The sequence below is a fragment of the Nelumbo nucifera genome, chromosome 4 (assembly GCF_055504915.1).
Source record: "Nelumbo nucifera cultivar China Antique chromosome 4, China Antique-T2T, whole genome shotgun sequence".
In the NCBI taxonomy this organism is placed as follows: Eukaryota; Viridiplantae; Streptophyta; class Magnoliopsida; order Proteales; family Nelumbonaceae; genus Nelumbo; species Nelumbo nucifera.
In genome coordinates, this window is record NC_142652.1 from 44,812,531 (window position 1) to 44,835,390 (window position 22,860).

At 46.3% G+C, this 22,860-nt stretch overlaps 1 protein-coding gene across 2 annotated transcripts in view; it reads right to left on the reverse strand.

Moving 5' to 3' along the window:
• Positions 1 to 1,016: 1,016 nt before the first annotated feature.
• ETL1 (SNF2 domain-containing protein / helicase domain-containing protein) overlaps positions 1,017 to 22,860 on the reverse strand; it is a 55,534-nt gene continuing 33,690 nt past the window's right edge. The window contains exons 10-12 of one of the 2 annotated variants that reach the window (XM_010272456.3): positions 4,543 to 4,679; positions 2,409 to 2,627; positions 1,017 to 1,828 (exon numbers count right to left, since the gene is read on the reverse strand). In XM_010272456.3, coding sequence (XP_010270758.1) covers positions 1,666 to 1,828; positions 2,409 to 2,627; positions 4,543 to 4,679 — 519 coding nt within the window. In that variant the 3' untranslated portion in view covers positions 1,017 to 1,665. The remainder of the gene's footprint in view (positions 1,829 to 2,408; positions 2,628 to 4,542; positions 4,680 to 22,860) is intronic. The other variant, XM_088903522.1, reaches the window with a different exon arrangement.

Here is a 22,860-nt window from a genome sequence, read left to right on the forward strand (position 1 = left end):
TTCAAGTATAATAAAACTTGTAAAATACATTATATATAATATTTATATGATCCATAATATATACATGCCACATCATCACAATTCAACTTCCGGTTTGACCCCGATTGAACCTTTAATCCATAAACCAAGGTTCAAAATATCGACACATCGACCCATATTGGTCAATACGTATCATTCCAGGAGCTCCCCGATATGCCCCTATAGAGGGTTTATTGGGGTTCAGCCCGGTTGAGGGGGTGGAGACTTAAACCAACCCCCCTGAATCGGTTTTGAAAAAAGAAGTAAAGAAAAGTATCAATATCGCCCGATACACCCCCCTACCGACACATTGGGCGTATCGATATTTTGAACCTTGCCATAAACCTCTTCCTTTTCCGGTTCTATTCCTGGTCCGGTTCTCTGAACATCAAATGAATGTCATCTCTCACAGAAACATCTATTGGTGGTTTAAGGAATGGTAAGAAATCAACTGTCATAGTGATAACCATGATTTTATATGGGTCATTGTTTATGTTTAACAGATGGTGTCGCAATAAGGGTTTTGTGCAGGAGTTCGACCCCAGTACAGTGATCAGATGAGAACAAGCATATCTGCTCACTCTGATGAAGCACTATAGAAGTGAGCAATTCTTGTGCTAGATCGAATGCCTACAAAGCCTCGCAGACAAAGCCCCAAACCAATTCTGTCAGGATTAATGTCGATGGGTACATTTTGGATCCGGAGTGCCAGATTGTATATGTGATCATCATGGCCATCACTTATTTCATGAGCTGTGCCTCCCCATTTGTTCTCCCCTTGAGGCTGAAGCCCAAGATTTCTTTCACGGACTTAGAACGGCCTACTGAGCAGCCCACCATGTTGCACGCCCAGCTCCTGTGCACTAGACCCCTCACGTGGTCTATTAGTATTTGCCAGATTTTCCTGTTCTATTGTATCTAATGCACTGGTGACCGAGATGAATGAAAGTTTTTTGCGTTTTGCAGTTCAAATGTTAAATGAAAAAAGAAAGAAAAAATGTTCAGCGCATCAATTCTTACAGTCCAAACATAAATCATAGTTACATCAGCAGATCAGCTTCATATTTTCAAGTTTCAACCCTAACCCAATTCAACACAACTTTTCGGTGAGATCCTGTCTAACTCTTAACCCGGCCCAAGTTGTACTCTTAAGTACAACTTCACCCACCTGCAAAAAACGGGCAAACTAGTAACAAAATTCCAATTAAATACTAAGAAAAAATCAGAGGGGTGCTTACCCTCGATTTTCATCTGCAAAACTAAAACCTATTAGTGCTTTGTTTTTTAAATTGATGTTACAACAGTAGAAGTTACAAAGGAGATGGAGACATGCAGGCAGATACCAACTATTCCGTCATTCCAGACCCCCAACAAGGGGCCGTATTTTCCTTAATTTTCAAGAGGTGTCAAACCACCTCAGATCCCTCCTTACTGGAAGGAATGGCTATTATGATTTTTTTTTTTTTTTTTTGCAACAAGAAAGATCACCCTCGTCTTCCCTCATAGGCTTTAAGATCTGCAGAGATCAATGCATTGAACTGACATGTTAATACTTTCACTTGACCTTGAAACCCCAAAGATGACGAGAATAAAATAGTGTTCCATCTTTTGACAATCTCGTGACTTCAAAGAATTTGTTGATGTAATCTACCCCATCAAAAGTGCAGATAATATCTCTCCCATAGTCTTCTCAGACATGTCAGTTTCACTATCCAACTCCATTCCAGACTCGAGCACTGCAGCATCCAAAACTAGCTTCCGTTTAGCAATCTCATAAACGTTCTCATCAACCGTACCCTTTGTCACAAGTCTGCAGAAAAGTTGAAGATATCAGGGTAAGACATCTAGCACAAGCTAAAATTTCTACCCAGAAATAAGGATTTTCTTTTAACAAATCCTTTTCCCTTATTCTTTTGTCCATGTGCATATGGTCTTTTTCCTTTTCCTTTTTTTTCCTATCTGTACTATTATGGGCTAGGGCCAAACCCAGGCCTGCATTTTACAGGGTAATAACTGCATTGGGCTGCCCAGGCCCACACCTGGGTCCAGGCCAGGTATCTGGGGTTGTCCTATAAATTAATAAAATAATATTTTAATTTTAATTTTAATCTAAGTTCTTAATGAAAAGTACAGAATATATATAAAATTTATTATACATATTTTAATATATTAATAATAGATACATATATATACTATAAATATTATTTATACAATACATACATAGATATATATAGTATATACTATTATTTATATTAAAGCTCTAGGCCAGGCCAGGCAATGCGGGCCCCACCAGAAATGATCAACCCTAATCTGTGCTTGTTTTTCTTGCTACTTTTTTTGGTGGGTATGTGGAGAGTTTAGTTGAGGGCAGGGGGAGGAATGGACGTTACCTGTATATAGTAACAGGTTTCTTTTGCCCAATGCGATGGCAGCGATCTTCAGCCTGTCGGTCCATCTGTGGGTTAAAATCCATGTCATGTATGACCACGGTATCAGCTCCAGTCAAGTTTAAACCCTGGCCTCCAGCCCGTGTTGATAGAAGACATGCAAAGATAGAAGAATCATTGTTGAATGTGTCTACTATCGTCTGTCTTTCAGCAACCTGAGTACTGCAATTTAGTAAATGGACACAGTTAACTAAAGCAGAATAAGGAAACCTTTTCCATGTATATATGGTGTTTCAAAGCACTCAAAATTGAGGGAGACACACAAGTTGCCCTTTGATTGGACGAGAGAGAAACATACAAAGGTCCTTGGAGACTTAGCTATCAGATTATAAAAACAAGGTCGTTGAAAGCCATGTGGATTGTTTAGTTCAGATCAGTGTTTTGAAAACCAAGCCGGAGGCTGATCCATTTTCCCCTCTAGGTAGTGGGTCAGCAGTTCAACCGTCCATTTTCACACCTCTTCCCCCTATTTTAGTGTGAATGGGCTATGCCTCAACTTTTTTCATTTCCACCGTCTAGATCACCAAAAGGTACTCCAAAACCAATGGTCACAATAGAAAATATAAACATAAAAATAAAAAAGAGAATGTAATTTGTAACCATGACCAATTATCAAGGTCAAGTGGGTTGACAATTCAACTCTGGGTCAACAGGTCTCTGACCAAGTTGACACCTTTTGACTGACTACTGGCTCTGGGGTTAACTTGAGCCAGAATTGCCGCCAGGTGAATTCAAATGGTTTGACCACCCGGGTCAATGACAGGTTCTGAGATCCCCCAATTCAATTCCTCACAGCCTATCTTGGAGGACTGACAAGAGACCCTTGGTTGGAGTTGAGATTTTCCATTTTCTGTATGTTTTATGGGACTCTACCAAGCTTGTGTTCATTTAATACATTTGTGTGTGTGTGTGTGTGTGAGAGAGAGAGAGAGAGAGAGAGAGACCTAATAGCTACTCTTAACCTTTTGAAAATAGCTTGGGTGTCAATTATAATACAAGGAAGCGAATCCCACCACAGAGGCTACTAAGGACACCACAAATTAGTCCTATAGTAACAACTTGAACTCCAGAATGCATCAAAGATCATCACAGTTGTGTTCAAGCACTTTTATCCTATATCATGAGGATTCCAAGAGCATCACCTCCCAATACCGGGTGTAAATTCTACATGAACCATTTGGGAAATAGATCTTCTCTGCTTCCATCTCATCGTAAGACGGACTCTATGAAGAAACTTGCTCTTTGAGACCTCAAATTTTACTAATAATACTAGGGAAAGGTAGCACAATCCATCAACACATCCTTGTGCATTAATTCTACCTCTAAACTGCAGTGAGATAACAAAAATTTTGAATTATTTCTGAATAAAATAGATCTCAAATCATCAAGTCAATGTCAGTAGTTTCTAGGCTATACCCATCAGCTGGAAAACCCAACACTGTACATATATCATGCTAATGCCAAAACAATACCATATTGATAGCATAGTCGTCAAAGTGATAAGGCACTCATGATGGGTCATCTTGCTTAATCACTGACATATTTCTATACACAGTGCTCTTAGATACTTTTATATTCCTAACTTTAAGATTATAATAATAAAACAGACATTACTAAACCAAATTATTCAGTTGGTGAGTAAAAATACTAATTTCTTTTTATTATTTTTCTTATTTGTTAGGGTTCAATCAACATGTATGCTGTCTTGATTCCTTGAAGACTTCAAAACCTCAACTGGTGAGCAAGGAAGCACTCAAAGTTTTGTCCAGTCAACACATTTATTACTTTTCTTCCAAGTTCCATCCTTTCTTTTCTTCTTTTCCTAGGCCAAAAATAGAGGCTTAACCTCTCTATTTTCTGAAATTTCTTTTTTCTTCCATTTTTCATGAACATGTTGTTTTTCTATGTTATAAATGAAGTTAATACATTTTTTATGAAGATTACAGACAACTAAAAGTGAAAGATGCTTGTTGCTTGCCTAGGTGACAAGGTGCTCACCTGTCACCTAGACTCACCTTGGCACCTCGGAAACTATGATTGATAGACTTGAATACTAAATGAAAAAGTAAAATGCCACCTGCCATCAAGCCGCCTATATGTAACTCCAATGACATCCAAAGTCCATTCCAGAATATCAAGCATTGATGTCCACTGGCTGAAAATTAGAACGCGATGCCCATCTTTCTTTAGTGAAGGAAGAAGATCAGCTAATGCCTGCAACAAAACTGCATTAATGTAACAATGCCAAGAATGATGAACTTTTTGTCACCAGGTAAACTGTAATTAGTAAATCAATTCACCATGTCTACATTTTTTTAAGTCAAAATTATTTCAAAATATCACCATCATCATCCAAACTTTGTCCAAACTGTATGGGGTCAACTACATGAATCCTGTTTCACCATTCCTTTTTGCTTAATGTCATATGCATTGCTAAATTATTAGCACTAAATCATTTCTTACTACTTTGAACCATGTCCTTCCTGGTCTACTCCTACCCCTTATTAGCCCATTCAACTTGCAACAGATCACTTCTTCTTATGGATGCTGTGAAAGGTCTTCTATGCACAAAACCATATTAGTCTACTTTCCCTAATTTTATCACCTATTAGAGCTACTGAGCTACTCCTAAGTTCCTTCAAATGACTTTGTTTCTGATCCTATCCTTATAGTTTTTCCACTCATCCATCTCAAAATACACATATCATAATATTATGTCAAGATACAAGGAAAACAATTAAAAACAGAGGGTCATATTTTTCCTTTTCCATTCACAAAAATTATTGGCTTCATGGTAAACAATGTTAATTAATATAAAGCCACAACTAGAATATAAATACTTGTTTTTCTTCTAGAGAAAATTCAGAATTTATTGTATCAAATAGAAGGAGTTCAGCCAAAAAAAATAGAATTTATTGTATCAAATATAAAGCCAAAAAATGTGATGCATCAGCCTCCAGTACACAAGGTTCAAAGTTTCAATACAGTCCATACGCCAAATTGGGTGTATCAGAGTTTGTACCGACACTCTTTTATAATTTTTTTAGTTTTTTTTTCAAAATATGTTCAGGGGGTCAGTTAAAGGCCTGGTTACCCCCTGAAACAGGCCGTACCCCAAAACTCCTTACATTTTGCATATCGGTGACCCACAGATATGATATGTATCAGCCGATACGGGCCGATACAAAACGAAATTTTGAACCTTGCCACTACATATATACCAACCATAAGGTCAGAACACACTGGTCATGCAGTATAAGACCAGTAGTCATATCAATCTATGATGCTGAGATACAGATGTGGAGATGGATAGAGACAGAGAAATGGAAATGAGTAATAGGGATACGACTCTATTTCCTAAAATTCTAGATACAGATACATGTACTGGTATCCCATGTAATATGTTTATATTATGCATTTATATCTAGCTTTTTAAGTAAAATATCGTTTCTCTAGACTTTTGTCTGCTCAAATTTAATTGAACTTCTTAAATGTACACATATTTTTGTGGTATAACTTCATAGCATACTACTTTACATATTTTAAAAGTGTTATGCTATAGAATACATCTGGAAGTATCGGGTATGATATATATCAATAAGTAATGAATGATAAAAAAGTATAAGACATGGAGTGTCTAATTACTCTAGAGTGCCAAGAATACTCTATAGCTTCAAATGTGGAACTCATTTGCTGAAAACATCTCCTAACTGTTGATTCTTCTTCATATAAGACAGACATAACCTAATAGCACCCACTCAAGAAAAAACTAGCAATTCACCTCAATGTGTTCAATGCAATCATGTTATACTATATCATGCATAATATTAATGACTGCCTAACTGTGGCAATAAAGTATAAAGGCATACTCCATGTTACTCCAACTCCAAGTAGTAAGTACAACCATGGAACTTCTGAAAGACAATGTGTGATGGCCCTATACTCTACCCCAGCACTGGAATGAACAACAATTGAATGTTTCTTGGTACTCCCAGAGACAAGCTTACCTCCAAAAAGGTTCAAAATACACAAGTAGATCTCCTATCATCCAATGGTCCTGCCCAATTTGCATTTGTAAAGACCTCCACCTTCATTTGATTATGTTTATAATACAAAATGCTTTTCCCAGTGCAACCCTTCAAGTAAGCAAGAATCCTATGAATTGCTAGAGGGTGAGTACTGAATAGTACGAGGGGGTGCATTATTAGCTAACCTCAGTCATTGAAGAGTCTTCTTGAGAACCCTAAAGATTGCAGATGTTCTCCAGTTTCTCTAGGGTTGGGCATTGATTCAATTTCAGGTTTCTTGCTCTGGGTTTGTTTTAACTAGGCGATCAGGCATAGATAGCTTTGTATCTTCCCAATATAGAGATCAGCTTCTCTTACAAGCAGTTTTGCAGCCACTGGGGAGAATGATTGGGTGTTTACCCTTTCCCCCAAGACCATTTTAATTCAGTGAAAGGTTTGGTTTGGGGCATCTAATTGAACAGTTACTTCCTTTGTTTCATTAAGTTTATTCTTTCTTGTCAGAGAATTAGTTGATTTTTTTTCTGTGAATAATGGAGGCACTTGAAGGTGATTTCAAGACAAGGGAGAGTCCAGGATTGATTCAGGAAGTGACAGATAAACATAGTTTTCAAGGCGCCAAGGTGAGGCTAGGTGACAAGGGGGCACCTTGTCGCCTAGTCGGGCACCTAGGTGTTGCCTAGGCGATGGATTTTTTCAAGTAAAAATATGTATCCTAGGGTAGTTCCATAGGTTCCATAATCATATTTCCTTAACAATTATCCATAATTTTCATGAGAAAAGTATAAACTTCATGTTAAAGTATAGAAAATCAACATATTCATGAGAAAAAAAAAAAAAAGAAGAAAGAAAAGAAATTTCAAAAAATATAAGGGCCAAACTCCTATTCTATTATGGGAAAAGAAGAAAGAAAAGTGGTACATAGTATAGACACACAAAATTAGTAAAGAAAAAGAAGTAAATGTGTTGATCAGACAACATTTTAAGTTCTTCCTTATTCGTTCAGGTTTTGAGTCTTTCAGGGTTCAATACAGCATTTAGCAATGTTTGTATTGATTAAACCCTAACAAATAAGAAAATGATAAAAAAATAGTATATAAACACACAAAATGAATATTTTAGTTTAAAAATGTCTATTTTAAAATTATAACCTCAAAAAATTAAGAATATAAAAGTTTGGTCTAACACACTATAGAAAACTGCTTGGCGATTAGGCGAGGCGAGCCTCCAAGGACGCCTTGTTGCCTAGGCATCACCTTGACAACTATGCAGATAACTGTGGTTTTTTTTTTTTTTTTATCAGCACAGACAACTCTAATTTTCATATTACTATTGTCAAACTAGATGGTGTCAATTACTTGGAGTAGACCCAATATGCTGGAATTGCAATTGAAGAATCTTTTAATATATTTTATATTGGTGGCAGGGGTATTGTGGTCATTGGACAATATAATCTTTTAATATAAATACTCAGATAGGAGGTGGCAATACAATCTTTTTGCTTTCCTTTCATTCTGTAGAGATCATTAATGTGGTCCCCACCTTGTGTATGTTTGTTTATTTATGTTTAGTTTCAGTCGACAGTTACTTTCAGTTGGTAGTTATTGGTAGTTATTTCTTACTTTTTTGTTTATGTAAACAAGAGGGGTAATTCAGGTTTTTCCCCCTATCTTTTAATTACAATATAAATAGCTGTGGGGCGACAATCAAACTGATCACCCACAATTCTTTTGACTTCTTTTCGTCTTCTCCTTCTCTTCTTCTCTCCTCCTCTCTTATTCTCAAAATTTTTTTCTTGTTTTTTGTGAATTATATCTATGACTGATTACAGTCCTACTCGACAACTTGGTATCAGAGCCAACCTAGGGCTTCTCATGTTAGTCTAATCAGGCTGACTACATGACAACTTCCTAGGTGATGATGCACAATCTGGCCGGTCTTAGCTGTCGATGATCTTGCCTCTGAACTGAGTAACAGGGACCTGAAACGGAAGGAGAAGAGAAGCTCCGGGGAGAACCCGGCGTAAGGGCTCCGAAGCTCAAGTTAGAATCCTTCAAAGGCAAGAATAACCAGATAGCGCAAAAGTTAGCATACCTCGTCCCTGGGGGGGTAGAAGCCTTTTATAACCACCTCGCGCACTCACTTCCAGGCCTCCGTCAGGTCGGGCATGATTACTTCTGAACTCCTACCAGTTCGGGTGTCATTTCCTCTGGTCGGACAGAACCGCCACTGTTCCTTTTGTCGGAGCCGTCTCTGCGGCTAGTGACGACGGTTGCAGGTGGCGGTGGCAGGAAGCCGTTTGAAATGCGGCTGTCAGGCGTCACATCCCAAATCAGTCAGGTACGTCGCCCTTGGGTAAAGACGTCCTTGGTGTCGGGTACGTTTGGCTGGCCTGGTGCTTTGGAAGTGAAGTGTTGGAGTGGCGAGCGAGGTGCCTTGAGTTCGGTTTGGAGTGTTCCGAGCTGCCACGGGTCAGCTCGGGTCAGCTTTGTGAGGCTTGGGGCCCAGTATAGTTCGTGCTCCTTGCAGGGAGCTCGGGTTCTCAGTAGGGAGCTCGCTCTTAATAGCGAGCTCGGACTCCCAGTAGGGAGTTTGTTCTTAATAGGGAGCTCGGTTTTTAGGGAGCTCGGTTTTTAGGGAGCTCGGGTTCTTACTTGGGGAGCTCGGACCCTTAACAGGGAGCTCGCTCTTAACAGGGAGCTCGGGCTCCTAGTAGGGAGCTCGGATTTAGGGAGCTCGGGTTCTTAGGGAGCTCGGGCTCCTAGTACCGAGCTCAGACTTGGGGAGCTCAGGTTTTAGGGAGCTCGGACCTTTGACAGGGAGCTCGCTCTTTATCAAGGAGCTCGGACCAAGTACAGCGGTCTGGAGTTCGGGCTCGGTAGTGAGTTTGGACTTGCTTCCGATGTTCGCTTTGGGTGCTCTACTGTCCCGAGCTGCTTGCCTTTGCCACGTGTCGGGCGATCGCGAGGTCGGGCCAAATTTCCCTTCATCAATTGCCCCCCACTCCCTGCGACAACGGTTCCGTCTTGGCACGGGGAGTTTGCAAGGTAGCAGGAGGGTTTTGGTCCGTGCTGAGCGCGCTTGCTCTAATTTGATTTTCAAAAAAGGGCGCGCGTTTGGGAGTCATGACGGCAGTTGTTCGGGAGTTGCGCTGCAGACGCTTTTATTGCGAGGAGACGTGCGCCGTTACCCCGTCAGTTTCGGGAAGACGCGTGCCGACACCTGTCCTCTGACAAGACGTGTGCGACGTTCCGTCAGTTTCGGAAAGACGTGCGCCGATTGGTCTTGGAAGACGTGCGGCTTAGCGCGGCTGTGGGCCGTTGGATTGGCTTCAATCTGGGCCGTCGCTTTCCGTACGCTGTGGATATAAATAGTGCGCGGGGGGGGGGGGGGACCCGTCCTTGCTACTGTTGTACATCTTGAGCTCGCGCCTTAAGTTTCAGCTCGCGTCCCAGGTCTTCTTGCTTGTTCGAGTTCTCGCGGTCTGCTTCAGTCTTCTTCCCGGGTGAGTGTTTTTGGAATCCCGTTCCGTTTCACGATGTCTGGTTTGGAGGGTTCAGACTGTTCAAGCGGGTCTGATGTGGGTTCTACGAACCAGTTTGCGTCCCACGGTAGTTCAAGTGAGCCCGATGTAGGTCCTGAGGAAGGGGTCGGGCCTACCACCCGAGGTGCTTCGGGTAGGTCGGCATCCACCTCCCGTCGTGGCCGGGTTGTAGATCAGTTCGGCCCTTCGACTATGACGCTTGAGGAACTTCAAACCCTCGTAGACTACTATAATTTGCCCAGTGAGTACGGTTACTTTATCCCTACGGGGAGCTTTCCTTGGGAACACGGTCCTGATGAGATGGTGATTTTCCGGGAACAGCTCGCCACGGGGCTACGACTGCCCTTCCACCCTCTTCTTGTCGAGGTCCTAAACCACTTCGGTGTGACGGTTGGCCAGCTTCACCCGAACTCTATTAGGAACTTAGTGGGAACGATCTCTTTATTTTGCGAGGAGAACTTCCCTCTGGATCTGGAGATTTTTTCTTCTATCTTAATGTTGAAAAAGCAAGTGGGTCCCCTTCCTGGGCGTAGGCGGGCATACTACCTGTCCCCTCGCCCGGGCTTCAAGCTCTTACACGGACTCCCCAATAAGGTCCCGACGTGGAAGCGGGACTATTTCGGGGTGCGAAGTGCGATGGGGTGGCCGTTTCAGACCGACTGGGGGGTGGCTGCTCCTGATTCCGACATTACACTTGATGAGGAGACGGCGAAGGGCCTCCGGCAATGGGCGCGGCTTGGGCTGGATTGCCAATGGTATCTGACGGAGGCCAAGCTTATTGCTGCGGGCCTGAGTTCGGGTAGGTTCTTTCCCTAGTGATCCTGTCTTGCTCTTCTTTTACGTCTTATTGATGCCGAACTCCTTTTCGCAGGTACAATGGATTCTCGAGGGTCCCGAGGTGCGCACTTGTTCGAGGGGATGAAGAGGAGAAAGCGGGTGGCCAAGCGAGCTCGCGCCGAGCCATCCCGGGCTGCGGAGCCCGAGGTGCCGGATTATCCGGCAGAGGAGCCCGAGATGGTTCCTCCCATGCAAGAGCTGGCGGAGGCTCCTTATGCCGAAACCACACATACGGGGGCTCCCGCCTATTCTGAGTCCGCTCATATGCGAGCTGGGCCTTCGGGCTCGGAGGCCCCGGGGGACTTTAGGAGCATGCTGTCGCCTGTGCATGCTCTTCAACGGAGTAAGGAGGCGATGTTTCCCGAGGAAGTTGCGGCGTGGACCGAGCTCCCTCTGCACCAAGTGGCCTGCCGTGCCATTACTCATGCCATGGTGGTAAGTGATCCCTTCTTTAGAGCTCGGCTTTTACTCTTTTATTCGTTTCTCTGATCTCGTTTTCCTTTGATAGGTGAACTCCTCCATTCACGCCTTGGCGAACCAGGTGGAGAAATGCTCGAGGCAGGCGCGAGCTGCCGAGGAGAATGCTCGTGCTGCTAATGCTGCTGCTCGCCGTGCGCGGTCTAGGCAGGTGAGGTCTCAGAGGGATGCCGAGGCCATGGGAGTGGTGGTGCAGCGCATGGCGGAAATGAAGCTGGACCTAGAGCACCAGGTCGAGTATCTTCAGGAGGATATCAGGGAGAGGACTCAGATCTTCTCTCAAGGCATCGAAGACGCGAAGAAGAAGGCTGTCAGCGATTACATTGCTTCGCCGGATTTCGATGACCTGATGGTAGACTCCTACAGGAGGGGTTTCAAGCTAAGTCGGTGGATGATCCGGAATACGTACCCCGACCTCGATACCAGCGCCATATCCACTTCGCGCATCACTCCGGAGATGGCTAATACTGCGGATGCCGAACCAGACTCCGAGGGGGAGGCAGGTCCTTCGGGCGTTGTCGGAGAGGCTTCTGATAACGATGAAGTAGCCCCGGGCTTGTGAAATGAAATGAAATGAAATGAAATGTTCCGAACCCGGGCTTGTCGGAGAGGCTTCTGATAACGATCAAGTTGACAACGTTCCATGCTCGGGGTACTTGTTTCCCTTCCAGGGTTCCGAGCTCGTACGCTCCCCCACCGAGTGTTTTCATTACTCTGTAGGGTCCTTCCCAGTTTGGTCCAAGTTTCCCTACGCCGGGTTCGGGCACCATGACCTTACGGAGAACCAGGTCGCCGACGCGGAAGTTCCTCTTCTTTACTCGCGCGTTGTAGTACCGAGCTACCTTTTGTTGGTAAGCCGCAGTTCGGATGTGCGCGAGGTCTCTCACTTCGTCCAGTAGGTCGAGGTTGGTGCGTAACTCGTCCTCGTTTGTCCGTTCGTCGTACGCTTCTAGTCGCAACGTAGGCACTTCGATTTCCGCCGGGATCACTGCTTCGGTGCCATAGGTGAGGTTAAAGGGGGTCTCACCCGTGGCGGTCTTTTCCGTGGTTCAATGTGCCCATAAAACACTTGGTAGTTCGTCTGCCCACAAACCTTTGGCTCGGTCCAATCGCGCTTTCAGTCCGCGGAGGATGGCTCTGTTCATTACTTCTGTTTGGCCATTTGCCTGCGGGTGTGCGACCGATGTGAAGTTCTGACTAATTCCCATACTTCGGCACCATTCTTGGAACTTGATGTCTTCGAACTGTTTGCCATTGTCGAAGATCAGTACCCGAGGTAGCCCGAAGCGACATACGATGTTCTTCCAAAAGAAGTTTTGTATGTTTCGGGCTGTAACTATTGCCAGGGGTTCGGCTTCTATCCACTTTGTGAAATAATCTACTGCCACCACTAGGAATTTTCTCCCGCCTGTCGCTGGTGGGAATGGTCCCAGGAGGTCGATGCCCCATTGGGCGAAGGGCCATGGACTGGTGAGGTATTTGAGGTCGGCAGCGGGCTGATGGTGGATGCTGGCATGCTTCTGACACTTGCCGCATTTTCTGACGAGCTCGATTGCCTCTGTCTTCATCGTTGGCCAGTAGTATCCTTGTCGAAGTGCCTTTTGGGCGAGGGCTCTACCCCCTAGGTGTCCGCCACACAAGCCTTCATGGATGTCGCGGAGTACCAGCTCGGCTTCGGCTGGGCGCAAGCATCGCAGATAGGGGAGCGTGTAGGATCGTCGGTACAACCGTTCGTCTATCATGACGTATTTGGCTGCCTGGCGCTGCACCCTTTTGGCTGTGTTGCGATCCACGGGGAGGGTTCCGTCTAACAGGAAGCTCGCGAGTGGGTCGATCCAGCTCGGCTCCGCTTCGGTGACGGGAGCGACCTCTTCTGCCCCACCGAGAATGCTGGGCCGAGGCAAGTCCTCTACGTACACGGTTCTCCTGGCGTTGTGGCTCGTGCTAGCCAGTCGGGACAGGGCGTCGGCCTCAGCGTTCTCTGACCTCGGGATTTGCTTGATGAAGTGTGATTGGAAGTTGAGCAGAGCTTCCTTTACTTTTGCTAAGTACGCAATCATAGTGAGTTCACGTGCTTCGTACTCGCCTGTAACTTGGTTGACCACGAGCTGGGAATCACTGCAGATAACCATGTGCTTTGCTCCGACCTTGCGCGCTAGGTTTAGCCCGGTTATCAGTGCCTCGTACTCCGCCTCGTTGTTGGATGCCGCGAACTCAAAGCGTAGTGCGTATTCCAGTTTTGTTCCTCCCGGGCCGCGTAGCACTATTCCAGCCCCGCTGCCTTGTTGGTTCGAGGAGCCATCTATGTGAAGGATCCAGGGCTCCTCATCCCAGTTCGCGCTTGGTCTAACTAGGAGGGAAGCCACGCTGGCTGCTACTTCACGGGGTTCGGACTCGTTTGGCTTGGGAGCTCCGAGTTCGCCCGAACTGGGGACCTCGGGCTCGACCAGCTCAGGGGCTTCGGGGTTGAACGTGCACTCTGCGATAAAATCTGCCAAGGCTTGGGCCTTGATGGCAGTTCTTGGCTTGTACTGGAGATCGTACTCGCTGAGTTCGATGGACCACTTCGTCAGCCGGCCGGAAACCTCGGGTTTGAGTAAAACTTGCCTCAGAGGTTTGTCGGTCAGGACGATGACGGTGTGGGCCTGGAAGTACGGGCGGAGTTTCCGTGCTGCTACCACCAGGGCATACGCTAGCTTTTCTATCTACGGGTACCTTGTCTCTGCTCCCTGCAAGATTTTACTAACATAATATATGGGTCGTTGGACCCGGTCTGCCTCCTTTACTAGTACCGAACTGACCACCTCGTCGCTAGCCGAGAGGTACAGCTCTAAGACTTCGCCTTCCTCGGGCCGAGCTAAGGTTGGCACATTGGCGAGGTAGCCTTTTAGCTCGTCAAACGCGAGCTGACAGTCTTGGGTCCATTCGAACCCTTTGCCTTTGATTGCTTTGAAGAAGGGTAGGCAGCGATCTGCCGACTTGGACATGAAGCGGCTTAGGGCGGCTATGCGGCCGTTTAGCCTTTGGACTTCTTTTATTTTCCGAGGTGGTCTCATATCTAGGATGGCTTGTATTTTGTCTGGGTTGGCCTCGATGCCACGTCGATTGACAACGTAGGCCAGGAACTTGCCCGAGGTGATGCCAAAGACACATTTGTTGGGGTTTAATTTCATGTTATACTGACGCAGGATTTGGAAGACAGAATCTAAGTCTTGTATTAATTCTTGCGAAAACTGTGTTTTGACGACCATGTCGTCTACATAGCACTCTATCTTTGTGCCAATCAGGGGCCGAAACAGCCTACTTACAAGTCTTTGGAAGGTCGCCCCGGCGTTTTTTAACCCGAAGGGCATGACCTTGTAACAGTATAGACCGAACTCGGTTATGAAGCTGGTTTTTTCCTCGTCGGACTGGTCCATCCGGATTTGGTTGTAGCCTGAGTAGGCATCCAGGAAGCTTAGCAATTCATGTCCCGAGGTCGCGTCCACTAGGCGGTCGATCCTAGGAAGGGGGAAGCAGTCTTTCGGGCAAGCTCGGTTCAGGTCGGTGTAGTCGACGCACATGCGCCACTTGCCGTTCGCCTTTTTCACCAGCACAGGGTTGGCCACCCAGCTCGGGTAATGGACTTCCCTTATGAAGTCTGCCGCGAGGAGCTTTTCGACTTCCTCGTCGACCGCTTTCCAACGCTCCGGGGTTAAGTTCCGTTTCTTCTGTCTAACGGGTCTGACAGTTCGGTCCGTAGGGGTTCCTTGACAGAAGCACCAATCTGGAGTGCGCGAGCTGGGTCCGTAGGTGAGGTCGGGATCGCGACTGTTTCTTCTGTTGGCGAGGCTCGTTCTTCGCCTTGCTCCGTAGGCCGCTCCAGATTGAGGTCGCCGGCCGGCTTGGACTTGCCCTTTAGGGCGGCGACGTAGCACTTGCGGGACTCGAGCTGGTCGCCCCGCACTACCCCCACACCGAAGTCCGTAGGGAACTTCATTGCCAAATAGTAGGTAGAGACCACCGCCCGCAAAATATGCGTGATTGGTCGTCCTATTATGGCGTTGTATGGGGAGGGGGTCGCGACCACCAGAAAATCGTGGTTGAGTCTGACCGCACAAGGCCACGTGCCGACTTCCACGGGCACCGTTATCTTTCCAAGGGGCCTGACTTCCTCCCCGCTGAAGCCCACCAGGGGAGTGCTTGCAGGTTTTAGTTCGCTCCTTGGCAGCTGTAGCCGATCAAATGCCGACTTGAATAGGATGTCCGCCGAGCTGCCTGAATCTACGAGCACGCGCCTAACTTCGAAGTCGCTGATCCTGAGTTTAATGACAAGTGCGTCGTCGTGAGGGTAGCGAACTCCCCGCGCGTCGTCTTCTGTGAAGAGGATCGGCTCCTCGGTCTTCGGCCTCTTCGGGGGGTTCCGCTCCTCGAGGACTGCTTCGCGAACTGAGGTCCGAGCTGCCGCTGATGTGCACCCCGCCACCACTGAACCTCCCACAATTACATGGATGGTTCCCCGAACTGGCCTTTCTGCCGGAGGCTGTCGCTGCATCGGTTCGACAGGCCTGCTGCTAGTCTCCGGGGCGTCTTTTAAGTGTTCGCCCGGCTGATCCGCTCTATTGCTATTATTGTTGTGTTGTACAAAGTTTCTTAAGTATCCGCGACGGATGAGCCCCTCTATCTCGTCTCGGAGGTTATTACATTGCTCGGTACTATGACCTTGGTCCCTATGGAAACTACAATACAAATTTTTGTTTCTTTCGTTCGGATTTCCCTTTAGGCGAGGTGGCCATTTCACGAAGGGGGCGTCCTTGACCGTCATTAGGATCTCGGTCCGTCTCGTGTTCAGGGGCGTGTAATCCGTCCGAACTGGCAGGGGAGCTCGGAACGACTGGTTCGGTTTTGGGTCCCGGGCTAGGTTTTTTCGGTCGGCCGAGCTAGAGGGCTCGCCGTCCCTCTTTCTTTTCTCGTTTCCGCCCTCGGTTCTTTGGTTGATTTCCTCCTCCGTCCTCATGAACTTGTCCGCGAGCTTGAGGAACTCGGCCACGGTCGCGGGCTGGTTAGCTACCATGTGCCACTTGAATTCCTTGTGCGTCACCCCTCTTTTTGCTGCGGCGAGCTGCACCGCGGGGTCTAACCGAGGTATCTGTAAGCATGCCTCGTTGAATCGTTTGATGTAGCCCCGTATGGGTTCTCCTTCCCTTTGGACTACTCCGAAGATGCTTTCCTTTGCTCTGGGAAACCGTTTACTGGTGACAAAGTGTACAGTGAAGACCTGCACGAACTGAGCCCAACACTTTATTGATCCGGGGGCCAGGTTCCTGTACAAAGTGCGGGCTACCCCCTTGAGGGTGGTGGTGAAGGCCACGCACATGCATGATTCGCTGGCTCTGGCGAGGTGTGTTTGGGACTGGAAAGCGTCCACGTGGTCGTTGGGGTCGAAGGAGCCGTCATACTTGTCCAGGGGCGGGAGCTTGAAATCTCTGGGCAAGGGGACTGCCAGGAGTTCTGAGGCGAGGGGGGAAGGAACTGAGAGAATTGGGGCGACTCCTACCTCGTCCGAGCTCGTCTCGCCTTTGCCGAGCTCGGATAGGACGCGGGTGGCAGTTCGTCGACTTCGACGGCGCCTTCGCTGCTGAGTGGGCCTCGTATTGGCGCTGCTGGCCTCCGTGTTGCCGAGCTCGATGGGCTCGGAGTGCTGGTAGTCCGCTGCTGCCAGTGCGCCGAATCGGTTTCCCACCAGTGGAGACTCCGGTTTGGAGACCCGAGGTGTTGACCTCGCGGGCGAGGTTCCTGATCCGCCTGCGAGCCGCGAGGCGGGGATAACTTTTCTTTCTCTCCGGCCTAGGGACGAGGCCTGGCTGTTTGGGGGGTTCTGAGGCCTGGAGGCCTTTCCTTGGTGGAGGCGCCCATCCTGCGGAGAGGCTTTTACTGGCTTCGGGGCAGGGTGGCGAGGTGGAAGTAGTGGTTGGTTCGGTGTCAGTTGGGGGAACTGCGGCTGATAGTGGTATTGGGAGAGGTTTGCAACACTTGGTGCTGGTGAAGCTGGTGTTGCTGGAACTGCTGCATCTGGGCTTGCATTGCCCGCATGCATTGCATTAAGTCGTCCAACCGATTTTGGCTAGCTGCCAGGGGGACGGCGGTTGGTTCAGTGAAGGTAGTCTCGATGGGAAGAGAGAAGGGGATGTTTGCGGAAGGTAGGCTTACAGGTGCCACTGCTTGTGGCGTAGTCAGATTGGGGATTCCATCCACCGTGAGGGGGATGGTGAACTGCCCAACACACACCACGGGAACTTGGAGATGTTCCCCGGTGGTGTTTGTCTCTGTGCCGCGTCCGGCGTTGCTGGATGAGGCCATGAGTAATGAGTTTTTCAGAGAAGAAGGAAAGGGTATGAAAGTTTTGGAGGGAGGCTTTTTGAAGCGCTTCACACAGACGGCGCCAATTGATGATGCACAATCTGGCCGGTCTTAGCTGTCGATGATCTTGCCTCTGAACTGAGTAACAGGGACCTGAAACGGAAGGAGAAGAGAAGCTCCGAGGAGAACCCGGCGTAAGGGCTCCGAAGCTCAAGTTAGAATCCTTCAAAGGCAAGAATAACCAAATAGCGCGAAAGTTAGCATACCTCATCCCTGGGGGGTAGAAGCCTTTTATAACCACCTCGCGCACTCACTTCCAGGCCTCCGTCAGGTCGGGCATGATTACTTCTGAACTCCTACCAGTTCGGGTGTCATTTCCTCTGGTCGGACAGAACCGCCATTGTTCCTTTTGTCGGAGCCGTCTCTGCGGCTAGTGACGACGGTTGCAGGTGGCGGTGGCAGGAAGCCGTTTGAAATGCGGTTGTCAGGCGTCAGATCCCAAATCAGTCAGGTACGTCGCCCTTGGGTAAAGACGTCCTTGGTGTCGGGTACGTTTGGCTGGCCTGGTGCTTTGGAAGTGAAGTGTTGGAGTGGCAAGCGAGGTGCCTTGAGTTCGGTTTGGAGTGTTCCGAGCTACCACGGGTCAGCTCGGGTCAGCTTTGTGAGGCTTGGGGCCCAGTATAGTTCGTGCTCCTTGCAGGGAGCTCGGGTTCTCAGTAGGGAGCTCGCTCTTAATAGCGAGCTCGGACTCCCAGTAGGGAGTTTGTTCTTAATAGGGAGCTCGGTTTTTAGGGAGCTCGGGTTCTTACTTGGGGAGCTCGGACCCTTAACAGGGAGTTCGCTCTTAACAGGGAGCTCGGGCTCCTAGTAGGGAGCTCGGATTTAGGGAGCTCGGGTTCTTAGGGAGCTCGGGCTCCTAGTACCGAGCTCGGACTTGGGGAGCTCAGGTTTTAGGGAGCTCGGACCTTTGACAGGGAGCTCGCTCTTTATCAAGGAGCTCGGACTAAGTACAGCGGTCTGGAGTTCGGGCTCGGTAGTGAGTTTGGACTTGCTTCCGATGTTCGCTTTGGGTGCTCTACTGTCCCGAGCTGCTTGCCTTTGCCACGTGTCAGGCGATCGCGAGGTCGGGCCAAATTTCCCTTCATCACTAGGGTTGGAAGTTTCAGCAAAAAACAAGATCATCAGCTGATTCTTGAAGGTTGCTGGCAGTGTGCGGCTGCTACTCAAGGGACCATAGAGCCTTGGAGAGTGTCCAGCGATTAGGAAGAATCAGAAGAAGGGCAGAATCTTCAAGATTAGGGTTCAGACTTGGTTTGAAGGTGGCAGCCAGAATTCTCTAAAGTTGATATTTTTTTTTGAGATCGATCTGAAAAGAAACCTTTTTTAGTTAATCTGAGAGGTGCGGCTGAAAGATCTCCAATTTTCTCTCGAGTTTGTAGGGTTTTTTCCTGACCTACGACTAGTTCTAGGATTAAAACCCTAAAGCATATGACTGTTGCCAATTCTGGGGCAGAAGTTGAACCTGTTACAGCATTCCAGACCAAGTGATTTAGTTTTCTGGAAAACAGCAGAGCTGTTTTAATATTTCTGGTAACATGTCTGAGAACACATTTCAGGTTACAACTGTCAAATTTGACGGATCAAATTACTTGGAATGGACCCAATCAGCCATGATAGCCATTGGGGGTAGAGGAAAACTGAACTATTTGTTGGGGGATGTGAAGGAACCAACTAGAGAGGACCCGACCTATGCCAAATGGGTTCAGGAGAACTTGCACATCAGCCGAAATTACTTGTCGGCAAAAACAACTAAGGAAATTTGGGACATCATGAAAGAAACCTATTCCCAACCTCTTAATGTTGCTAGGGCCTATGAGCTGAAATGTGAAGTAAACAACCTTAAGCCAAGAGAGAAACCAGTCTCAATTTACTTCTCAATCCTGAAATCCCTGTGGCATGAAATTGATCACCTAGAGACAATTGAGTGAGAAAGTCAGAAGGATGCACAAACTTACAGAAAGCAGGTTGAAACTAATAGGGTGTTTGAATTCCTAGCTGGTCTGAATTCTGAATATGATATTGTGAGACAACTTTTCACAAGAGAAAGTGCAACCTTATCACAAGCCTACTCCTTAGTGCATAGTGAAGAAAGTAGGAGAAAAGTTATGTCGCAGCATCAACCTTTTGAATCAGCCTTGGCAGCAGTCAAACCAAAGTTTGGGGGTGATAAGGAGAGGGATATGAAGAAGGAAGATAAGAGAGAGCTAGTATGTGAACATTGCAAGAAACCAAAGCATACTAAAGAAACATGTTGGAAGTTACATCCACATCTAGTTCCAGCAAAGCTCAGTAACAAAAGGGGAAATGCTAATGTGGTTGTTACTACTGATGGAGCACCCTCATCGAGCACAAGAGCTACATTGCAAGACACCTTAGCTGCTGTCCAAACTGCTACTCCCACTTCAGCATTTGCTCATTCAGGTACACGGGACTCAGCCCCAGGTAACACTGAACCTTGTTGGGTAATAGACTCAGGTGCATCTGATCACATGACTGGCTTGTCTTCACTATTTACTACCTATCACTTATCCTCTGGCAGAGACAAAGTGTTTATTGTTGATGGTTCTCTTGTTCCCATTTCTGGCAAGGGAGACATAAAATTGTCTGATGCCATTTCTTTGTCTTCAGTTTTACATGTTCCTAAACTTAGTACCAACTTGTTTTCTATCAGTAGCATTACTAAAACCCAAAATTGTTTAGCGACTTTTTTTTCCTAATCGATGTGTTTTTCAGGATTTGGAGACAATGAAGGTGATTGGGATTGGCCGTGAGACGAATGAAATCAACCTGCTTGGAAGGAACTCACATGGGAAAGGCAGTGAAGTTGGGAGATCTTTTGTTTCTCAGTCTATGGGTCAGGTTATGCTTTGGCATAACCGGTTTAGTCACTTATCTTTTAGGTCTTTGAAAAGTTTATTTCCTAGTTTGTTTGAGCCAGTCCAAATGTCTAATTTGAAATGTGAAAGTTGTGAGCTTGCAAAGCATTGTAGAACAACCTATTCCTTATGTAATAAAAGTAGTATTCCTTTTAAAATTGTGCATACTGATGTTTGGGGACCTTATCATATCACTACTATGGGGGGTACAGATATTTCTTCTTGTTTGTTGATGACTATACTCGTTTTTCATGGGTTTACCTTATGTGTTCTCGAGATGAGGTTCCTGCCTTAACCCGGATCTTTCATCAATTGGTTTTAACCCAGTTTGGGGTCAAAATCAAAATTTTCAGATCCAATAATGCAAAAGAGTATTTTGCTAAACCCTTAGCCTCATATTTCCTTGACCATGGGAATATCCATCAGAGTACATGTCCTCATACTCCTCAGCAAAATGGGGTTGCTAAGAGGAAGAATAGACACATATTGGAGGTGGCTAGAAGCATTATGTTTAGCTCCAATGTACCTATACGATTCTGGGGAGATGCCATTCATACAACTGTATATCTCATCAACCAAGTTCCTTCACGGGTTCTAGACATGAAAGTTCCATTCACCCTCTTATATTCTGATGAAGAGTTGTTCACTATTCCCCTTAAGACCTTTGGATGTACTTGCTTTGTTCAGACCCTTGGACCTCATCGTTCCAAATTTGATCCTAAAGCCTCAAAATGCATTTTCCTTGGTTATACACAAACTCAAAAGGGATATTGCTACTATGAACCTACTTCTGGGAGGAGGTTTGTCTCTATGGATGTCACTTTCTTTGGGGATGTACCCTATTATCCTAAGGTTTCTTCTCAGGGAGAGAGTAGTGAGGTGGGGGTTCATTCACCAGAAATTCCATTGCCTGTCCCTATCACTGAAGGGGAGTGTAGTGGAGGAGGATTGTCAGAGGTTTTAGGATTTGAGAGTTTATCACAAACGGTAGAGGCAGGTTGATTTCGATCATCACCCTAATTCCTTATGCGGATCCAAATCAAGGTACCACAGTTCCTTCATCCTCCATTATAGATGAGATACCTTCCATTGTTGAGCCTTCACTTCCATTGGATGACATTGACCTTCCCATTGCAGTCCGTAAGGGGAAACGCCATTGTACCTCATCTACAACTAACTGCATTTCCTAGTTCTTGTCTTATGACCAATTGTCTCCATCTTACAAGTCCTTTTGGCATTCGTTGCTGCTATTCCCATTCCCAGAACAGTGCAGGAAACCTTGTTAGTCCCCGAGTGGAAAGATGTAATGAAAGTAGAAATGAATGCCCTTCTGAAGGACAATACATGGGAGCTAGTTGATCAACCTAAAGGGAAGAAACCGGTTGGGTGCAAATGGGTGTTTACAGTGAAGCATAATGTTGATGGCTTCATTGAAAGGTATAAGGCCAGATTGGTTGCAAAGGGATTTACTCAAACATATGGCATAGACTACATGGAAACTTTTGCACTAGTAGCAAAGATGAACACTATCAAGGTTTTATTATCTCTTGCAGCTAATTACTCGTGGCCCCTGTTTCAAATGGAAGTTAAAAATGCCTTCCTCAATGGTGATTTGCAAGAAGAAGTGTACATGCAGTTGCCTCCTAGATTTTATAGTGCAAACACAGGAAAGAAGGTTTGCCAACTAAATAAGGTTTTATATAAACTGAAACAGTCTCCCAAAGCCTGGTTTGATAGATTCAGACAAGCTCTTGAAAATTTTGGCTATGTGCAGGTCCAATCAAATCACACTCTCTTTGTTAAGAAAGTGGATACCTCTTTAACACTGCTAGCTGTATATGTGGATGATACTGTGGTGAAAGGGAGTGATACCCATGAGATTGACTCTCTTAAGTAGCTCCTTCACCAAGAATTTGAGGTCAAAGACCTGGCAGAGCTACGATATTTCTTGGGTATTGAGGTAGCACAGTCTAAGCATGGGATTTTTGTTTCCCAAAGAAAGTATGTTCTTGATTTGTTGGAAGAAACAAGGAAGTTAGGTGTTAAACCTACTGACACACCTATTGAACAAAATCACAAGATCAGTGCAAAAGGTGGAGAGCCTCTTTTTTTTGTTGAGGATGAAGTTATGTTCCAACGGTTAGTTGGAAAACTTCTCTATCTTTGTCTCACATGACCAGACATCAGTTATGTAGTCAATGTTGTTAGCCAGTATATGCATTCTGCTAGAACTACTC